The 18742-nt window shown below is 46.4% G+C and overlaps 1 protein-coding gene across 2 annotated transcripts in view; it reads left to right on the top strand.

The window, feature by feature from the left end:
• Window positions 1-18110, top strand: part of LOC137304514 (adhesion G protein-coupled receptor E2-like) — a 74846-nt gene extending 56736 nt beyond the window's left edge. For both annotated transcript variants that reach the window (XM_067973149.1, XM_067973148.1), the window contains 7 exons: window positions 123-326; window positions 1659-1879; window positions 10179-10245; window positions 12704-12795; window positions 12916-13084; window positions 15352-15480; window positions 17221-18110. In XM_067973149.1, the coding sequence (XP_067829250.1) occupies window positions 123-326; window positions 1659-1879; window positions 10179-10245; window positions 12704-12795; window positions 12916-13084; window positions 15352-15480; window positions 17221-17253 (915 nt within the window). In that variant the 3' untranslated portion in view covers window positions 17254-18110. The remainder of the gene's footprint in view (window positions 1-122; window positions 327-1658; window positions 1880-10178; window positions 10246-12703; window positions 12796-12915; window positions 13085-15351; window positions 15481-17220) is intronic.
• The last annotated feature ends 632 nt before the right edge of the window (window positions 18111-18742 follow it).

Below are 18742 nucleotides of genomic sequence, written 5' to 3'. Positions count from 1 at the left end.
GACATAAAGTGGGATGAGCAAAATTGAAGTGAGCAGCGATCTGAAGGTGTTTGAGATCTGTGTTGAAATGTTCTCTGGGCTATCAGGTGGTTACAATGGTCCTCCACCTTCTTCTCCTGCAGGATCCCTGGCATCTGTTGAACCTCAACCTGATTTCGTACATCGGAATAATTATCTCCCTCGTGTGCCTCTTCATTTCCTTTGTCACGTTCCTGGTGTGCCGGGCAATTCAAGGCACCCGGACAACCATCCACACCCACCTGTGTCTGTGCCTGTTCCTGGCAGAGCTGTTATTCCTCGTTGGCATCTCTCAGACCAGTAACAAGGTAACCCATTGCTGAGTATCGCTGGCTAGTTTGAGTTGTAACATCCGCGGACACCCGATAAATAGCAGAGAATTTGACCCAGAGACCAAAGGTTATCGCTGTATTATCATTGTCTGTCTAACAATGGCTGATTCTGAGTTCATGGAGGATGACACATGGGCCCCGAGATTAAGATAGAGGCCCTGCCGATCGTTAGCATATTGTAGGGCCAACTCAGGCATGGCAGCCGGCCAAAAGGACAGCCTGACCGGTGGGTGGGAGGTAACACTAGTGGCAGGAGGCCGCAGCCGGGGACCCTTGGGAAGGGAGCATCAGCGATCGGGAGGGCTGGGGGAGGCCGAAGGCTTCCTTGAGGGGCCTGGGGGGAGCATTCCTGCTCCTCCTGGCCCACAGGGGTGCTAAAAGAGCCACTTACCTTGGCGAGCCGGCAGCTCCTGCCTGAGTTCAGCTGCCGGGAATCCCATAGCTCGAGCCTCCCGTTAACTCACTATTAAATTTAAGTCGCAGCACCGATGATGTCATCAGACTGCGGCATTGGTAGGTTAATTAGGCCCCCGCCTGCCTTTTGCAGGACCATCGTCCATGGCCTGATTTCTGCACTTTAAAATTTAAAGTGGGGGGGGGGGATCTTTGGCCCATCTCCCTTAATACCTTTGGTTGCCAAAAAGCTATCTATCTCAGATTTAAATTTAGTAATTGAGCTAGTTTCAATTGCTGTTTGCGGAAGAGAGTTCCAAACTTCTACAACCCTTTGTGTGTAGAAATGTTTTCTAATCTCACTCCTGAAAGGTCTGGCTCTAATTTTTAGACTGTGCCCCCTACTCCTAGAATCCCCAACCAGCGGAAATAGTTTCTCTCTATCCACCCTATCTGTTCCCCTTAATATCTTATAAACTTCGATCAGATCACCCCTTAACCTTCGAAACTTTAGAGACTACAACCCCAATATGTCCTTCTGAAGGTGCGGTGCCCAGAACTGCTCACAGTACTCCAGGTGCGGTCTACAGAAAGAGCTTTTTCTTTTAACTGAGAAACCTAAGTGAAGGGTCAAACCCTGAAAGGCCCGCAGTACAGGAGACCGACAAAGCTGATTAGAGTAGGAGAGGGGATGAAGCACAATGTAGTGGAATAAGTTCTTCTGAGATTGGGGCTGAGGTACCTTCTTGAGCTAGAGTAGTGGAGCTCCACATTGTAATCATCCTAACCCAGGCCCATCCCTGACATGTGAATGAATCACTCCTCACAGGACGGTCTCCCTCTCCTATTGATGGGAACAAACACCGAACAGAAGCCAACATTCGATAAATGATGGCATTGATCTTTTTTTTCCAGATCGCCTGCGCCATCATCGCTGGGTTCCTGCATTACTTCTTCCTGACGGTGTTTGCCTGGATGTGTCTGGAGGGGACACAGCTCTATCTGATGGTGGTGAAGGTTTTCAACGCAGGGTGCCTCAGAAAGCGACACATGTTCCCAGTTGGATATGGGCTTCCTCTCCTGGTTGTTGGAATCTCAGCCGCCGTGTATAGGGAGGGCTATGGGACAAGCAAACAGTACGTACCGCAGTCCTGGGTTTTAAATGGTTTCATAGATTTACCAGAATTAAGGTTATGCAAAAGTGGCTGCACTGTCCCATGTGATGGAAATGTTGGATGGAATCCCATGGCGGATGACAATAGAACATATGAACATAAGAAATAGGAGGAAGAGTAGGCCATACGGCCCCTCTAGCCTGCTCCACCATTTAATAAGATCAGGGCTGATCTTCGACCTCAATTCCACTTTCCCGATCCCCATATCCTTAATTTTGAATCTTTTTTGCACCCTCTCCGATGCCTCTCTATCCTTTCTATAATATGAAGATCAGAACTGTGCACAGTACCCCAAGAGCGGTCTAACCAAGGTTCTACACAAGTTTAACATAACTTCTCTGCTTTTCAATCCTATCCCTCTATTACTGACACAAATGAGGAACAGCCAATCAAATAATCTGCTGGAGAGGTGCTGCTAACTGTGGAGGCAGCACCTTAAGGGAAAGAGGGAGGGGGAATTAAAGTCCCTCAGAGTCCAAAAATCTATCGATCTCAGTCTTGAAAATACTCAACGACTGAGCATCCACAGCCCTCTGGGGTAGAGAATTCCAAAGATTCACGACCCTTTGAGTGAAGAAATTTCTCCTCATCTCAGTCTTAAATGGCCGACCCCTTATCCTGAGACCACGCCCCCAAGTTCTAGACTCTCCAGTCATGGGAGACAGCCTCTCAGCATCTACCCTGTCAAGCCCTCTCAGAATCTTATATGTTTCGATGAGATCACCTCTCATTCTTCTAAACTCCACAGAGTATAGACCCATTCTACTCAATCTCTCCTCATAGGACAATCCCCTCATCCCAGGAATCAATCTGGTGAACCTTCGTTGCACCACCTCTAAGGCAAGTATATAAGTATATCCTTCCTTAGGACACTTTCGATTCTAATTTCTCCTCCCTCTTTTCCTTAAGGTGCTGCCTCCACAGCTAGCAGTTTATTTGATTGGCTGTTCCTCATTTCTGTCAGTAACAGAGGGATAGAATTGAAAAGCAGAGAAGTTATGTTAAAGTTGTCTCGAACCTTGGTTAGACCGCACTTGGAGTATTGTGCACAGTTCTGGTCTTCATATTATAGAAAGGATGTAGAGGCACCGGAGAGGGTGTAAAAAAGATTCACAAGGATGATACCAGAACTGAGAGGATATACTTATCAGGAAAGGCTGAACAGGCTGGGACTCTTTTCTCTAGAAAATAGAAGGCTGAGGGGTGACTTGATAGAGGTCTTTAAGATAATGATAGGATTTGATACGGTAGATGTAGAGAAAATGTTTCCACTTGTGGGGGAGTCCAAAACTAGAGGTCATCAATGTAAGCTAGTCACTAATAAATCCAATAGGGAATTCAGGAGAAACTTCTTTACCCAAAGAGTGGAAAGAATGTGGAACGCATTACTACAAGGGGTGGTTGAGGCCACTAGAATAGATGCATTTAAGGGGAAGCTAGATAAACACATGAGGGAGAAAGGAATAGAAAAGTTTCCTGATACGGTTAGATGAAATTGGGTGGAAGGACGTGCTTGTTGAGTATAAACGCCGGCATAGACCAGTTGGGCCGAATGGCCTGTTTCTGTACTGCAGTTTCGATGTAACTCGATAATGTAATCAAGGGGGAGGGGTTATCACCCTGACACCGACCCTGTCCCCACTGATGTCCGCACGTGATGACTTTCCAACAAGAGTCACTGGAAAATGATCAGGAACAGGACCCCTGGCTCATTTGGCCCCCTCCCTAGCCCAGAGGCGACGAAATCAATCATGACAACCCAGCTGAGATCAGCACAAACTAGGCAGTGTACTTGGGGCCATCTTAGTCTGCTTGGCTCAGTACCAAATAATTTCCCACCGGAAAAACTGTAGGAGATATTAATTCAAGCTGCCGGCTTTCCTGCCATTTCGTAGCATCTCCATCCCCTGGTTGGATGGCTCAAAATAATAGACTTATACAGCACAGAAGGAGGCTATTCGGCCCATCGTGCTTGTGCCGGCTCTTCGAAAGAGCGATCCAATTAATCCCACTCCCCCTCTCTTTCCCCTTGGCCCTGCAAACTTTTCCTTTACAAGTTATTTATCCAATTCCCTTTTTGAAAGTTACTATTGAATCTGCTTCCAACGCCCTTTCAGGCAGCGCGTTCCAGATCGTAACATCTCGATGCGTAGGAATATTGGAGATTTCCATCCCACATTACCTCAGGGCAATATACATGACAAACATTTACATTTCCCAATGACAGTCGTTGGGCTGGATATTAAGAGAGCGTTGGGTGGGGGGGCGCAGGGAGTTTCCGATGGGAAAACCGGAGGTAAGGGTTTCCTGCACGTCGTGACGATTTTGAAGGAAGGTCGGGGTGGGAGGGGGGGTTTTGGAAAGTCAAACATCATTGAGGGGGCAGGGGGGATGTCGGAGATCGCGGGGGCCGATCGCGAGGTGTGTAAATACGTTTGCTTCGGGGGTCCTGGGGGGGAATGCACTCCTGCTTCTCCTGGCCCACAAGCAGTGCTGTAAACGCACTTACCTCATGGACCCGGCCCTTCTCGCCTCCTCTTACCTGCCGGGAATCCCGCGGCCTCGGGAAAGACGCACTCCATTGGTTAAGAATAAAAATTTTGGTACAATGGAGGCACGGGGCCACCTAAAAAGGCTTCACTGACCGACCCGCCCCCGTTAAACTGAGGCCCCATCTTCCCTCTCACTAAAAAAACAGATGTCTGGTCATTATCACATTGCTGTTTGTGGGATCTTGCTGTGCGCAAATTGGCCTCCGTGTTTCCTACATTACATCAGTGACTACACTTCAAAAGTACGTCATTGGCTGTAAAGCGCTTTGGGATGTCCTGAGGTCGTGAAAGGCGCTATATAAATGCAAGTTCTTCTTTCTTTCTTAGAAGTTGGAGTCGGGTTGCAAATTTCTGCAATTTTTACTTCCCACCCCAATCCACCGGTTCCTGCGGGTTAAAATTCCCCCCAACGTTTCTAACCTGGCGTCTGCTTCTCGCTGTGAAAATCAGCCTTGGGTTTAGCCTGTCCACGCTGCGTTAAAGTCACCCCGGAATACTCTGAGGTTTAGCCCCTCTGCACGTGCCCAGATCTTCAAAACATTTCTGGCCATGTGATAAGGCAGCAGTGGTTCCCTCATACGTTCATTTATGAGGCACCCATTGCGTAAGCACGACACAGTGTTAGAATAAGAAAAGAAATCCGTTCTCTAAGAAATAGATATGACTACAAATTATAGCCGCATTCTGACCGAGTATTTAAGGGAATAATCAAGGCGTAACGCAAGAAAATGCTTTACAGCACATTTCATGTCCTCAGGATGTCCCAAAGTGCTTCACAGCCAATGAAGTACTTTTGAAATGAAGTCACTGTTGTAATGTGGGCAAGCACAGCAGCCAATTTGCGCACAGCAAGATCCCACAAGCAGCACTGAGGTTAATGACCACTTATGGTGGATGTCGGTTGAGGAATAAATGTTGACCGGGTCACTCCCCTGCCGTGGAATCTTTAATGTCCACCTGAACAGGCAGACAGGACCTCAGTTTGACGGTTCATCCACTGGACAGCACCCCTGACAACGCAGCACTCCCTCGGTACTGTCGCTGTAAAGTGTCAGCCTAGTATATGTGCTCGATTCTTGGAGTGGGGCTTGGCTGACACGTCACAGCGAACAAGTAGATTTTTCCAGGCATTTAAAAATTGAACCATGTCAATCTTTTAAATGTTGTTCCCCGAACTGGTTGAATTCATTTAATTTGACAATGCAAATATTTTCTAAGCTTTGTTTCCTGGTTAGATTCCAGAAACGGTCAATTTCTCCTTCAGAATCTCCGCTTCTTAAGCTGTGGGAATCCATCGCAGTTCATTTTTATTAGAACTTATAAAGTCCTTGTTGTCAAATGTGACTTTTCTGTGCCCATTTGTGGTGCCTTCTTCATTCACTTCCCAACTTCTTCACCAGTGTGGGCACTAGAACTGGACCAGATTGACAGTAGAGTTTTATCAGTGTGGGCACTAGGACTGGACCAGATTGACAGTAGAGTTTTATCAGTGTGGGCACTAGAACTGGACCAGATTGACAGTAGAGTTTCACCAGTGTGGGCACTAGAACTGGACCAGATTGACAGTAGAGTTTTATCAGTGTGGGCACTAGGACTGGACCAGATTGACAGTAGAGTTTTATCAGTGTGGGCACTAGAACTGGACCAGATTGACAGTAGAGTTTCACCAGTGTGGGCACTAGAACTGGACCAGATTGACAGTAGAGTTTTATCAGTGTGGGCACTAGGACTGGACCAGATTGACAGTAGAGTTTTATCAGTGTGGGCACTAGAACTGGACCAGATTGACAGTAGAGTTTTATCAGTGTGGGCACTAGGACTGGACCAGATTGACAGTAGAGTTTTATCAGTGTGGGCACTAGGACCGAGCCACATAAAAGGAGCATCTTGTCTTTATAAAGAATGAAAGTTGCTTGGTGAAGTTTATTTTATTTGTTGAAGAAGAATCAGATAAACCATGCAATAATTTTTATCACAATAAGTTACAGCCACTGGGGCAATGGAGGGGGATGAGCCCTCTCAAATTGTGTTTAACATGGGCTAGGTTCCCCTGCTACCACCCCTCCACTCCATGTCCTCTAACTGCCTCTGATTTCCCCAACTCTTTGTACATGGTTTCACCTCTTGAGTTTATATTGGGCGGGGGTGGGGGAGAAATATGGAGCTAGAAGAAAAGTACCAAGTTGAGCAGCACAGATGTCAAGACTATACCACATCATTAAAAGACAAAAATTAGACCTTTGGTTGAGGTACACGCAGCTGAGACTCACACTCAGGGCTACCGCAAGGTTTCATTGAGACTACCAACACCAGAAACTTGTCATTCAGTTTGATGAAACCACATGGCAGACGGAACTGACCTAGATCTCTCTTTCCCCGCATGACAGGCCTCCGTTCTTCATTTAAATGTAACATTTCCTAAATGACATCCTGTGAGTGGAACATACCGCAATCAAGGGCAAACGACCATGGGTTAACTCTACCCTTGCCACAGGCAAGCTATCTCAATCGGCACAATGCGGGCCCTGGTGCCTTGGACGAGATAGTTCATCCAAACTCAGCGATCTTGGGTCACATTCGGGATAACTAAACCCTCCGCAGGGAGCAATCATCTCCAATCAGGGAGCAATCATCTCCAATCAGGCACGCACTCAATTTACGGGCCTTGTGACTTTTTCCATCCATTAACATTAAAAAAAAAGAAGAAAGAGCTTGCATTTATACCACATAGAATTTACAGCACAGAAACAGGCCAATCGACCCAACTGGTCCATGCCGGTGTTTATGCTCCACACGAGCCTCCTCCCTCCCTACTTCATCTCCGCTATCAGCAAAACCTTCTATTCCTTTTTCCCTCATGTCTTTATCTAACTTCTTAAATGCATCTATACTATTCACCTCAACCACTCCACGTGGTAGCGAGCTCCACATTCCAACCACCCTCTGAGGAAAGAAGTTTCTCCCAAATTCCTTACTGGATTTATTAGTAACTATCTTATATTTATGGCCCCTTTGGGACATCCTGAGGACATGATAAGGCACTATATAAATGTAAGTTCTTCCTCTTGCTGTAGATTCACTCGGTTAATCCCGGGGATGAGGGGGCGGACATATGAGGAGAGGTTGAGTAGATTGGGACTCTACTCATTGGAGTTCAGAAGAATGAGAGGCGATCTTATTGAAACATATAAGATTGTGAAGGGGCTTGATCAGGTGGATGCGGTAAGGATGTTCCCAAGGATGGGTGAAACTAGAACTAGGGGGCATAATCTTAGAATAAGGGGCTGCTCTTTCAAAACTGAGATGAGGAAAAACTTCTTCACTCAGAGGGTCTGTGGAATTTGCTGCCCCAGGAAGCTGTGGAAGCTACATCATTAAATAAATTTAAAACAGAAATAGACAGTTTCCTAGAAGTAAAGGGAATTAGGGGTTACGGGGAGCGGGCAGGAAATTGGACATGAATTTAGATTTGAGGTTAGGATCAGATCAGCCATGATCTTATTGAATGGCGGAGCAGGCTCGAGGGGCCGATTGGCCTACTCCTGCTCCTATTTCTTATGTTCTTATGTAGATAGATTGCTGTGAGCTACCAAATTCCAGCTGTGATCTTTCAGTGTCCTTCTAGCCTCTACTTTTTTTCTTCAAGAACTTGGAAAAGCACAGTGAGGGTAGCGGACAGGGCAGAGTAGGAAGGTCAGCAAGACTGAAGCATATTTACAGGCCTCGGCAGCTTCATTTTGATTAAGCTTTCCTGATAAGAATCATCATCTCCCTCACGACAGCAATGCTTCTTTGCCGAGCCGTGCCCTTCCTGCCCTGGTATTCACCTCTTTCACCAGACACTTACTAGTTTTTAATTTTGTTTATATTGTCCGATATTTTTATAACTAATAAACAGAAGTGTTGAAAGAAAAGTTTTTGAAAACACAATTTTTTTAATGCCCCTATGATTTTTCTTCTGGGTTTGCTTGCAGCAGTGTCCTGGAGATTAGTCTTTAATTCCTGGAGACTCCAGGGCAATCCTGGAGGGTTGGCAACCCCGATGTGCTACTAAAGTGGACATTCACAAGGGGCCTCTCATCACCCTTTGTTGCTGGTGCTTTGTCACCACTGTTTATAGTTGAAGGATGGTCTGTTGGAACATTGTTTTTCGGAATGGAAAAGTTCCATTCGGCCCAAAAAGTCTACTCTTTTTTTATAGGCCAGTTAGATGGACTGCAATGGTCCTGTGTGTTCCTATATTGTAACTCCACTTACCCACCTTCTCACCATAACCCTCTGTCCCTCCTCATCTCATTGTTTGTTGAACCAGCTTATACCGTACCCTTCAAGAACTGAAATACCATATAAAGGGAGATGCTTGTGCACTGAGTAGCCCCTCTCACTGATCCTTTACCACTCTGCTTTAGAACTGCTGGTTAAGGACATTTTGAGTAGAACCCCTCCCCCCCCCTCATGTGACATCATATAGAGCACAGGATTGTGGGATTGCTCGATCCTCCATCCCCATTGGTCTGGACCATGAGTTATATTTGATGATCCATGGAGTTCAGGTATGGTAACCCACTGTTATCACATTTTTAGGCGGATATTAGTTTGCAGCACAAAGAAGACAATTCAGCCCATCGGATCTCTTTATTAGAACAATCAAAAGCTAAGCCAGCCACCCTGCTCTCTCCCCATACAACCCTGTTTTATGTTCTTCATTGAATTCTGTCTTTACTGTTGTTCATAATGTTAATCAGGTACATTGTCGTGGCTTGAAAAGTCCATTGTATTTGTACGGTGTCAAACTGTTTACAAGTGCTGAATCCTTTGGCTCCCAATCATCTCTCAGGTGTGTGTCTTTCTATAACTACATGAGGTTTCAGCCACTTGCTCACCCTGTGATGATAAACCTTGCTTTCAGAATTGTGAATTTAGGGTTGGAAAACTTTGGAATTCTCTACCCCAGAGGGCTGTGGATGCTCAGTCGTTGAGTATATTCAAGACTGAGATCAATAGATTCTTGTACACTAAGGGAATCAAGGGATATGGGGATCGGGCAGGAAAGTGGAGTAGAGGTCGAAGATCAGCCATGATCTTATTGAATGGCGGAGCAGGCTCGAGGGGCCGTATGGCCTATTCCTGCTCCTATTTCTTACGTTCTTGTGTTCCACCCGCAACCCGGTACCTCCTAAACCCGCGACCTCCGCCACCTGGAAAGACAAGGGTAGCAGGCACATGGGAACACCATCACCTCCACGTTCCCCTTCAAGTCACACACAGCCTCCCGACTTGGACATATATCACCATTCCTTCATTGTCGCTGGGTCAAAATTCAGGGACTCCCGACCTAACAGCAGAGTGGGCGCACCTTCACCACACGGACTGCATTGGTTCAAGGAGAAGGCCCACTACCATCTTCTCAAGGGCAACTAGGGATGGGCAATAAATGCCGGCCATGCCAGAGATGCCCATATCCCATTAATTTTTAAAAACCCAAGTCAGACCAAGGACTGGCCTGTTGGCAAAGGTGGCACACAACACACTCCACACCTGTACCACCACAACTTTATAACTTGTCTTTCAGTTTGTCTGGGTTATTGGCAGATGGTTCCCAATGTGTTAAATGAGAGGCCTGCAGCATCCACCAAAGTTTTAGACATGATGAGCTCTGATTCTCACTATCAACCCCTTGCTAATAATCTGTCTCTTTCCACTTGCAGTTGCTGGCTAGATCTGAAAAACCATTTCATTTGGAGCTTCCTGGGGCCGGTCTGTGCCATTATAATGGTGAGAACCACACAAAAATCACACGGTTGTGAATGGAGCTGACCCAGGCCAATTATTAAGCGTGGTGAAGAGCTTAATAATTAGCGGGACACACGAGTTAAAAATGAGGGAGTCGGGTGCACCATTTTCAACTAGTGGGTAATAGAGCTGTGGAGTAAGCTACCAAGGGAAAGGGACAATCTGGAGCGGGAAGAGATTAAGGTGGTGAGTGGGTGGATAGGCGAGATTAATCTCTGAAAAAGATATGGGCTTCTGGGATTATGGCCCTATCCTGTTCCTTCAAATTTTCATATTGAAGTAAAGGGAATTAGGGGTTACGGGGAGCGGGCAGGAAATTGGACATGAATTTAGATTTGAGGTTAGGATCAGATCAGCCATGATCTTATTGAATGGCGGAGCAGGCTCGAGGGGCCGATTGGCCTACTCCTGCTCCTATTTCTTATGTTCTTATAATACACTCACACCGCGCATACAAGACAACCAATCAGTGTTGCTTTATATTCCTTTATCAATCTCAGTTGACGTTCTTATGAAATGTGAGGATATCAACACCAGAAATGGAAGCTTCTTCCCACTTTTGGTATCTCGTCCCAATGACAAATATTCCCGAATACGCCCTCTCTATTCTGCTTCACCAACTTACTTCTTCAGGGAGGAACTGAAAAAGGTGTAGAGAAACTGTTTCCATTGGCAGGTAAATCAAAGGCTTGAGTTCATGATCCCAAGATAAATGTGAGGTGATGCATTTTGGTAGATCGAATCGGGCCAGGACCTACTCCGTTAATGGTAGGGCGTTGGGGAGAGTTATAGAACAAAGAGATCTAGGAGTACAGGTTCATAGCTCCTTGAAAGTGGAGTCACAGGTGGATAGGGTGGTGAAGAAGGCATTCGGCATGCTTGGTTTCATTGGTCAGAACATTGAATGCAGGAGTTGGGATGTCTTATTGAAGTTGTACAAGACATTAGTAAGGCCACACTTGGAATACTGTGTACAGTTCTGGTCACCCTATTATAGAAAGGATATTATTAAACTAGAAAGAGTGCAGAAAAGATTTACTAGGATGCTACCGGGACTTGATGGTTTGACTTATAGGGAGAGGTTAGATAGACTGGGACTTTTTTCCCTGGAGAGTAGGAGGTTAAGGGGTGATCTTATAGAAGTCTATAAAATAATGAGGGGCATAGATAAGGTAGATAGTCAAAATCTTTTCCCAAAGGTAGGGGAGTCTATAACGAGGGGACATAGATTTAAGGTGAGAGGGGAGAGATACAAAAGGGTCCAGAGAGGCAATTTTTTCACTCAAAGGGTGCTGAGTGTCTGGAACGAGCTGCCAGAGGCAGTAGTAGAGGCGGGTACAATTTTGTCTTTTAAAAAGCATTTGGACAGTTACATGGGTAAGATGGGTATAGAGGGATATGGGCCAAGTGCAGGCAATTGGGACTAGCTTAGTGGTATAAACTGGGCGACATGGACATGTTGGGCCGAAGGGCCTGTTTCCATGTTGTAAACTTCTATGATTCTATGATTCTATAAGTGCTAGAGGGCAATTGTAGAAACTTATTGAGATGCTTTGAGATGTTGAACCAATTACAGCATCCAAAAATGTACTGACTAATTACTTAAAGAAAAATAATATAAAGGGGGTTTGGGGAGAAAGCAAGATTATGTAAGATTAGCCTCTGAAAGGGGTGTAAATTCAACGCAGGTAAGGAGGGCTGAAATGTCCTTGCTCTTAAATTAACTCCTCCGACAGTCCCTGTGCGCTCTACTCTATCATGGACTCCAGTCCATCAATTCAATCTCCTGAGGAGAGGTTCACTGATCCACCAGATCTACCCAGAACAATCTTCTATCCTCGCATCTCCACTTCACCCCCGACCTGCTGCCCTCCACGGAGAACAGCCCTCCACTGCCACCCTGCCATCCCCCACCCCCCCTCTCCATCCCAGCAGCAAATGACATTGTAGACTCGGAGGAAGAAATGAAGTGACCCAGTCGCCATGGTTACTCCTTTCTCCAATATCATTACGCGAGATTAAAATGTACACCCATGAACGCTGTGACATGAGGATAAGGGAGTCAGTGTCAGTTCTGTAAACGAGGGGGAGCCAGTTTCACATGTATGCTGTCTCTGGATCTCCATACAAAAGCACAGCTCGATCTGCCTGAGATAGGTTCCACACTCAGACAAAAATAAGAGTGCGCAGAATGTAGATCACAGTCTAATAAACATCTTAACTAAGGTCACTCCCCTTCGATCCTGTGCCGTATCTGGGACAGTGTAAGAAAATAGCACAGATGGAACTTTGCTCTGTGTCCACCCCATGCTGTACCTGGCCTGGGAGAACTTAAGATGACATTCATCTTAAACTAAGTTCTTGAATTGTTAAACGAATTCTGACAAGACTGTGATGTCCCTTGGCTCTGACCGTAACTGAACCTTGCCACTGTTTTCAGATCAATGCCGTTTTTTATTGTATAACTCTGGGCAAGCTGGCAAAGAAGATGTCCACTCTGAAGAAGGACAAACCTAAATTGAAGAAGATCAGGTATGTGTGCTGCCGAGATATCTTGCTGTTGGAAGAGACCTGCGATGTCTTTTTAATACAATTTGTCGGTGAAATCCACAGAGATTTGACTCCTCTCTGCTTTCCCTTCCCCACTCCCAGATCTTTCATTCTTACAGCAATCGCTCAGCTTTTTCTCCTGGGCTGTACATGGATATTTGGGATTTTCCATTTTCAGGAGGAAACCATCGTCATGGCCTACATATTCACCATCGTCAACAGCCTACAAGGGACGTTCATCTTTATCCTGCACTGTCTCTTGAACAAACAGGTAGGAATCAATAATGGTGAGAGTGTAGCTCATGCTGAGGAGTGCCAATCAGTGCAAAGCCTGGTGCTGTTCTTCCCTCATACTGAACCGTAAGATGGAATCAACTCTCTGATATACCCCACACCCCTCAGTGTAACACTCTCTGATATACCCCACACCCCTCACTGTAACACTCTCTGATATACCCCACACCCCTCACTGTAGTACTCTCCGATATAACCCACACCCCTCATTGTAACTCTCTGATATACCCCACACCCCTCACTGTAACACTCTCTGATATACCCCACACCCCTCACTGTAACACTCTCTGATATACCCCACACCCCTCACTGTAACACTCTGATATAACCCACACCCCTCACTGTAACATCTCTGATATACCCCACACCCCTCACTGTAACACTCTCTGATATACCCCACATCACTCACTGTAACACTCTGATATACCCCACACCCCTCACTGTAACACTCTGATATACCCCACACCCCTCACTGTAACACTCTCTGATTTACCCCACAACCCTCACTGTAACACTCTCCGATATACCCCACACCCTCACTGTAACCCTCTGATATACCCCACACTCCTCACTGTAACACTCTCTGATATACCCCACACCCCTCACTGTAACACTCTCTGATATACCCCACACCCCTCACTGTAACCCTCTGATATACCCCACACCCCTCACTCTAACCCTCTGATATACCCCACACCCCTCACTGTAACCCTCTGATATACCCCACACCCCTCACTCTAACCCTCTGATGTATCCCACACTCCTCACTGTAACCCTCTGATATACCCCACACCCCTCACTGTAACCCTCTGATATACCCCACACCCCTCACTGTAACCCTCTGATATACCCCACACCCCTCACTCTAACCCTCTGATATACCCCACACCCCTCACTGTAACCCTCTGATATACCCCACACCCCTCACTGTAACACTCTCTGATATACCCCACACCCCTCACTGTAACACTCTCTGATATACCCCACACCCCTCACTGTAACACTCTGATATACCCCACACCCCTCACTGTAACCCTCTGATATACCCCACACTCCTCACTGTAACACTCTCTGATATACCCCACACCCCTCACTGTAACCCTCTGATATACCCCACACCCCTCACTCTAACCCTCTGATATACCCCACACCCCTCACTGTAACACTCTCTGATATACCCCACACCCCTCACTGTAACACTCTCTGATATACCCCACACCCCTCACTGTAACACTCTCTGATATACCCCACACCCCTCACTGTAACACTCTCTGATATACCCCACACCCCTCACTGTAACACTCTCTGATATACCCCACACCCCTCACTGTAACACTCCCTGATATACCCCACACCCCTCACTGTAACACTCTCTGATATACCCCACACCCCTCACTGTAACACTCTCTGATATACCCCACACCCCTCACTGTAACACTCTCTGATATACCCCACACCCCTCACTGTAACCCTCTGATTTATCCCACACTCCTCACTATCTGGCATTTTGCTTCATCCCCCACATCCATTCCATTACCAAAGTCACTTTAATCCACCTCTGCATCATTGCCGTGCTTCTCCCGATCGAAGGGTAGCCTTTTGCCACTGTTGACTTGTCCAATGCCCTTTGAGGTGGCCTTCCCTCATCAACCCCCATAATATATCCAATCAACTCATCTAAAATACCATATCCCGCGACCTCACCCACACTAACCCCAGAATTCCATCAGCCCTTCCTCTCCAACTTCTCCTCACTCCTCTAACACTGGGCTTCTGCTCACCCCTCACTCCCTCCACTCCTCCAACTTCTCCTCACTCCCTCCATCACCTCACTCCTCTAATACGATACTTCTTCTTGCCTCTCGCCTCCTCCACTCCATCACCGGCAAACTCTCATTCAGCCATTACACACCTGCCTTTGGAATTCTCTGTCCAGATCCCTCGGTCTTGCCACCTCCCTGTTTCTAAAATCCTCCTCAAAACCCTCCTCTTTGATCATGCCTTTAGTTTCCTGCCCTCGTCTGTCCTTTACGCTCCCCCTTTCTCAATGCTCGGTATCCACTGTATCCCATTCCTTCTTACTGAAAGGCACTCTGAGACACCTTCCTGCACACAAGGAATCTTTGTAAATGGCAAATTCTTGTTCTCCCTCTCCTCTGTCACCGTTAGATGCGTCTGACCCTCTAGAACTTTACATATTGGCGTAATCGGTCCGTTAATTAACTCTAACATTTATTTTTAAAGGTGAGGGATGAATATCGGAAATGGTTCTGTCGTATCTGCTGTTTAAAACCCATTATTTACTCCGAGTTCATCATGAGCTCCTCTGTGCCAATGAGCAGCTTGCGAATGAGGAATATCTCAACTTCTCAGGTTTGTTTCTCAGTTTTTTAAATTACATATTCTCCGCTTTTTTTTAAATCCCTCTTTAAGTCGTCCTGCACAGCAGTCCCTCACACAGGGCAGAGGTTGGGGGGGTTAACATGCTCCTAAGCCCCAGGCCCATCGGAAAGTGATGGGTAGCGGCCCGGGTTCCTTTATCACCTGTCCACGGTGTCAATCATGCGTCAGTGGGTAAGCACTCTCGCCTCTGACTCAGAAGGTTGTGGATTCAGAGACTCGAGCGCAAAATCCAGGCTGGCAATCTGGCTCGAAACACGCGGGTCGATCAGTCACCACTCCTTCGCTAATTGACGAAAGGATTCTTTCAATGCTGTGCCTGTGGCTTCTCCTCTGTGGTCACAGGAAGCATATAAATAGGTAGGATTCTCGAAATGAGGACGGGTATTTCCTGAGCCAGGTACTGAAGGTGTGAGCTGTGGCTCAGTGGGCAGCAGTCTTGTCTCTGAATCATGAAGGTTGTGGATCCTAAGTCCCACTGCAGAGACCTGTACACAAAATCTAGGCTGACACTCCAGTTCATTACTGACGGGGTGCCGTCTTTTGGATGAGACGTTAAACGTCTGCCCTCTCAGATGGATGTAAAAGATCCCATGGTACTATTTCGAAGAGCAGGAGAATTCTCCTGGCCAATATTTATCAATAAAACAGATGATCTGATCATTATTGCTATTTGTGACCACGCCTCAAAAGTCCTTAATTGGCTGTTACGCGCTTTGGGACGTCCTGAGGTTGTGAAAGGCGCTATAGAAATGCAAAGTCTTTCTTTTCCCACAACAACAAGAAAAATGAAAATTGGATGTGGGGTTAATGTTGTGCTGACAAACCTGACTGCTTGTCAGTCAGTATGGACCCTTCCCTGGAACCTGTCAGAAGGTCCTTAATGCCAACACTAGGAGTTTGGGAGAGCCAATTTACGAGAATCCGGAATCCTATAACCAGGAGCCCATCCCGATTCAGCTTTCAGGGATTCAAAATTGGATGTAGGGAGGTAAAATGGGGAATAAAAAAATAAGGAGAATTTGCCTCATATGGGAATAGTACTTCTTCAGTGTGTTAGTGACATCTACTGGCTGAACATTAGTTTTGTTTTAAGTTAACCTTTGTTTTCCTTTCTGACTGCACCGCTCAGATTGTCTATCTGGTGACCAGTCATAATCATCCCTGAATAATATCTGGTCAATAATAGCATTCCACCAATATGGCTGAAATGTCATACACGAAACGTGGCTCCCGATGTGAAGGCTCATTCGTTGGGAGTGCACATCAAGAATTCTGATGCCGCTTCCCGAGATCTTTCTGTCCATTAAGTTTAATGAACAAAAAAAAAACTGTGGGCAGCAAACAACTCTGTGCACTCCTAATGGCCGAGGCTCCTGGATTAGAACCAGATTCCGTGAAGCTACCCTTGTAACACACCTATCAATCCTGAAGCTTGGCAGGGTGACTAAGGCTATAACTGGTTCTAACTCAGAACCTTTGAGAAATTTCCCTCACTGGGAACGTCAGCCTAGATTTTGTGCTCAGGTCTCTGGAGCAGGACTTGAACCCACAACCTTCTGACTCAGAGGCGAGTGTGCTACCAACAGTTACAGCTCTTGCGCGTAACGGTTGTGACTGAGACTAGGCTTCTGAAATACAACAAGGTGAGGTTTTAGAGTTGGAAGCTGAGATTGCGTTCTCTAACTCCCGTGTGTTTCTTGGATGATCCAGGAGAGAAACAACAGCCTTCGAACCAAGCAGTGAGCATCTTCCGACAGAGCTTCAAGAATTGGGCTGCTAACGCACTTTATCGAGATGATTGTGCCAGGAGGACACCCCGGTGAATCTCACAACGGATATCATGTGGAATTTTGGCTATTGATTTATGGAGATTTTGTTTCTGATCCTTCCCAATGGTCATGTTAGGCCCATACGATGGCTGAACTGGTTTCTGGACAATGACTTGTGTTCTGTATGCTGTCAAATATACTCCATTTCTAAAGTACAGAAATTCAAAGAGCATGAGGCTTGCTCTCCCAGCAGCGCAGGGATTGTGTCTCAGAAACTCTTCTCTTTTGAGGATTTCTTGCAGCTTTGAACCACCATTTTTTCACTGGAAACCTAGGTGAAGGCCCAAGGGCCTTAGTGAAGGACACGAAGACTGAAAAACGTAGGAAAGAAGACAAGGCAAATGAAAATATAGTGACAGAGTGATCCTAAACTGGGGTTTCAAGTAGCTGCAGGTTGTAGAAGGATGGAAAGATTGAAGAGAGTACAGAATACAATAGTTTTAAGATGACGGGAGAGAATGAGTTCAAGCAGGAATCTTAATTTTAACACAGCGAAGATGCAGAGAGGATGTGTTTCTGTGCAAATGAAAAGATTACCCGCACAGGGAATTTTATGGGTAAATAAGCAGGGATTGGATCATGATGCATAGGCAGTGACGTCACCCTCTTTGGCTGGTTCCTGATTAGTGATAATGCTGTTTGTGCAATACATGGGGAAATATTTACCCAAGAATGGACAATACTGGGAAGGAAAGCCAGCAGGTAACTGGATAAATGTAGGAGGTCTTCCTGTTGACTGGTTTGCCCTGTAAATACAGTCCTTTATTATAATTGCCTGGTCTTGATTGTTTCTTTTCACTGAGGACAGGCTGAGAATCTAATTGACGGGCCCATTAACTGGATCCCAGGGTGCGATTGGCAGCACTGATGTACTATAGAAGCCCAGAAGCCCCTTGGTAAAATAATCATCTACCATCCCAAACCTTGATGGATTCTCCCAACAGTGGGTCATGCTCTGCGTCTTCTTCCCTCCTGATTATGAGGTTTATGGCGTCTTCCCTTTCATCAAATTTTCCTCCCTCCTCTCCTCAGAGGGGGTGTTGCTCTCACCACGGCCCCGATTTTAACTCCCCCCCACCAGCGTGGCGGAAACCGGGCGGGGGAGGAAGTTAAAATGAGGGGGAAGACTCCGATCTCGCTGCCGTTCCCGGGGGGGCCGAATATTAACCCGCTCTTTTGAGCGGGCCACCCGCAGGAAAGCAGCGAGGTCCTTCTTTAAATATGCAAATCGGGGCCCGATCTGGTACTTTAGTCCGAGGCCTGAGCGGGGGAGCAGTGACAGGCCTTCTGTGTCAAGCAAGGCCTGTCAGGAGGGGGGATTGTGGGCCAGAAGAGGTAAGTTTTTGCATTTATTTTTAGGTTTCCTTGTGGACCAGGAGGGGCTGGAGTGCTCCTCCAGGCCT

The sequence above is a fragment of the Heptranchias perlo genome, chromosome 37 (genome assembly GCF_035084215.1).
Source record: "Heptranchias perlo isolate sHepPer1 chromosome 37, sHepPer1.hap1, whole genome shotgun sequence".
NCBI classification, from domain to species: Eukaryota; Metazoa; Chordata; class Chondrichthyes; order Hexanchiformes; family Hexanchidae; genus Heptranchias; species Heptranchias perlo.
The sequence above is the reverse complement of the archived record's forward strand: the minus strand, read 5'-3'. Positions and strand labels throughout refer to the sequence as shown.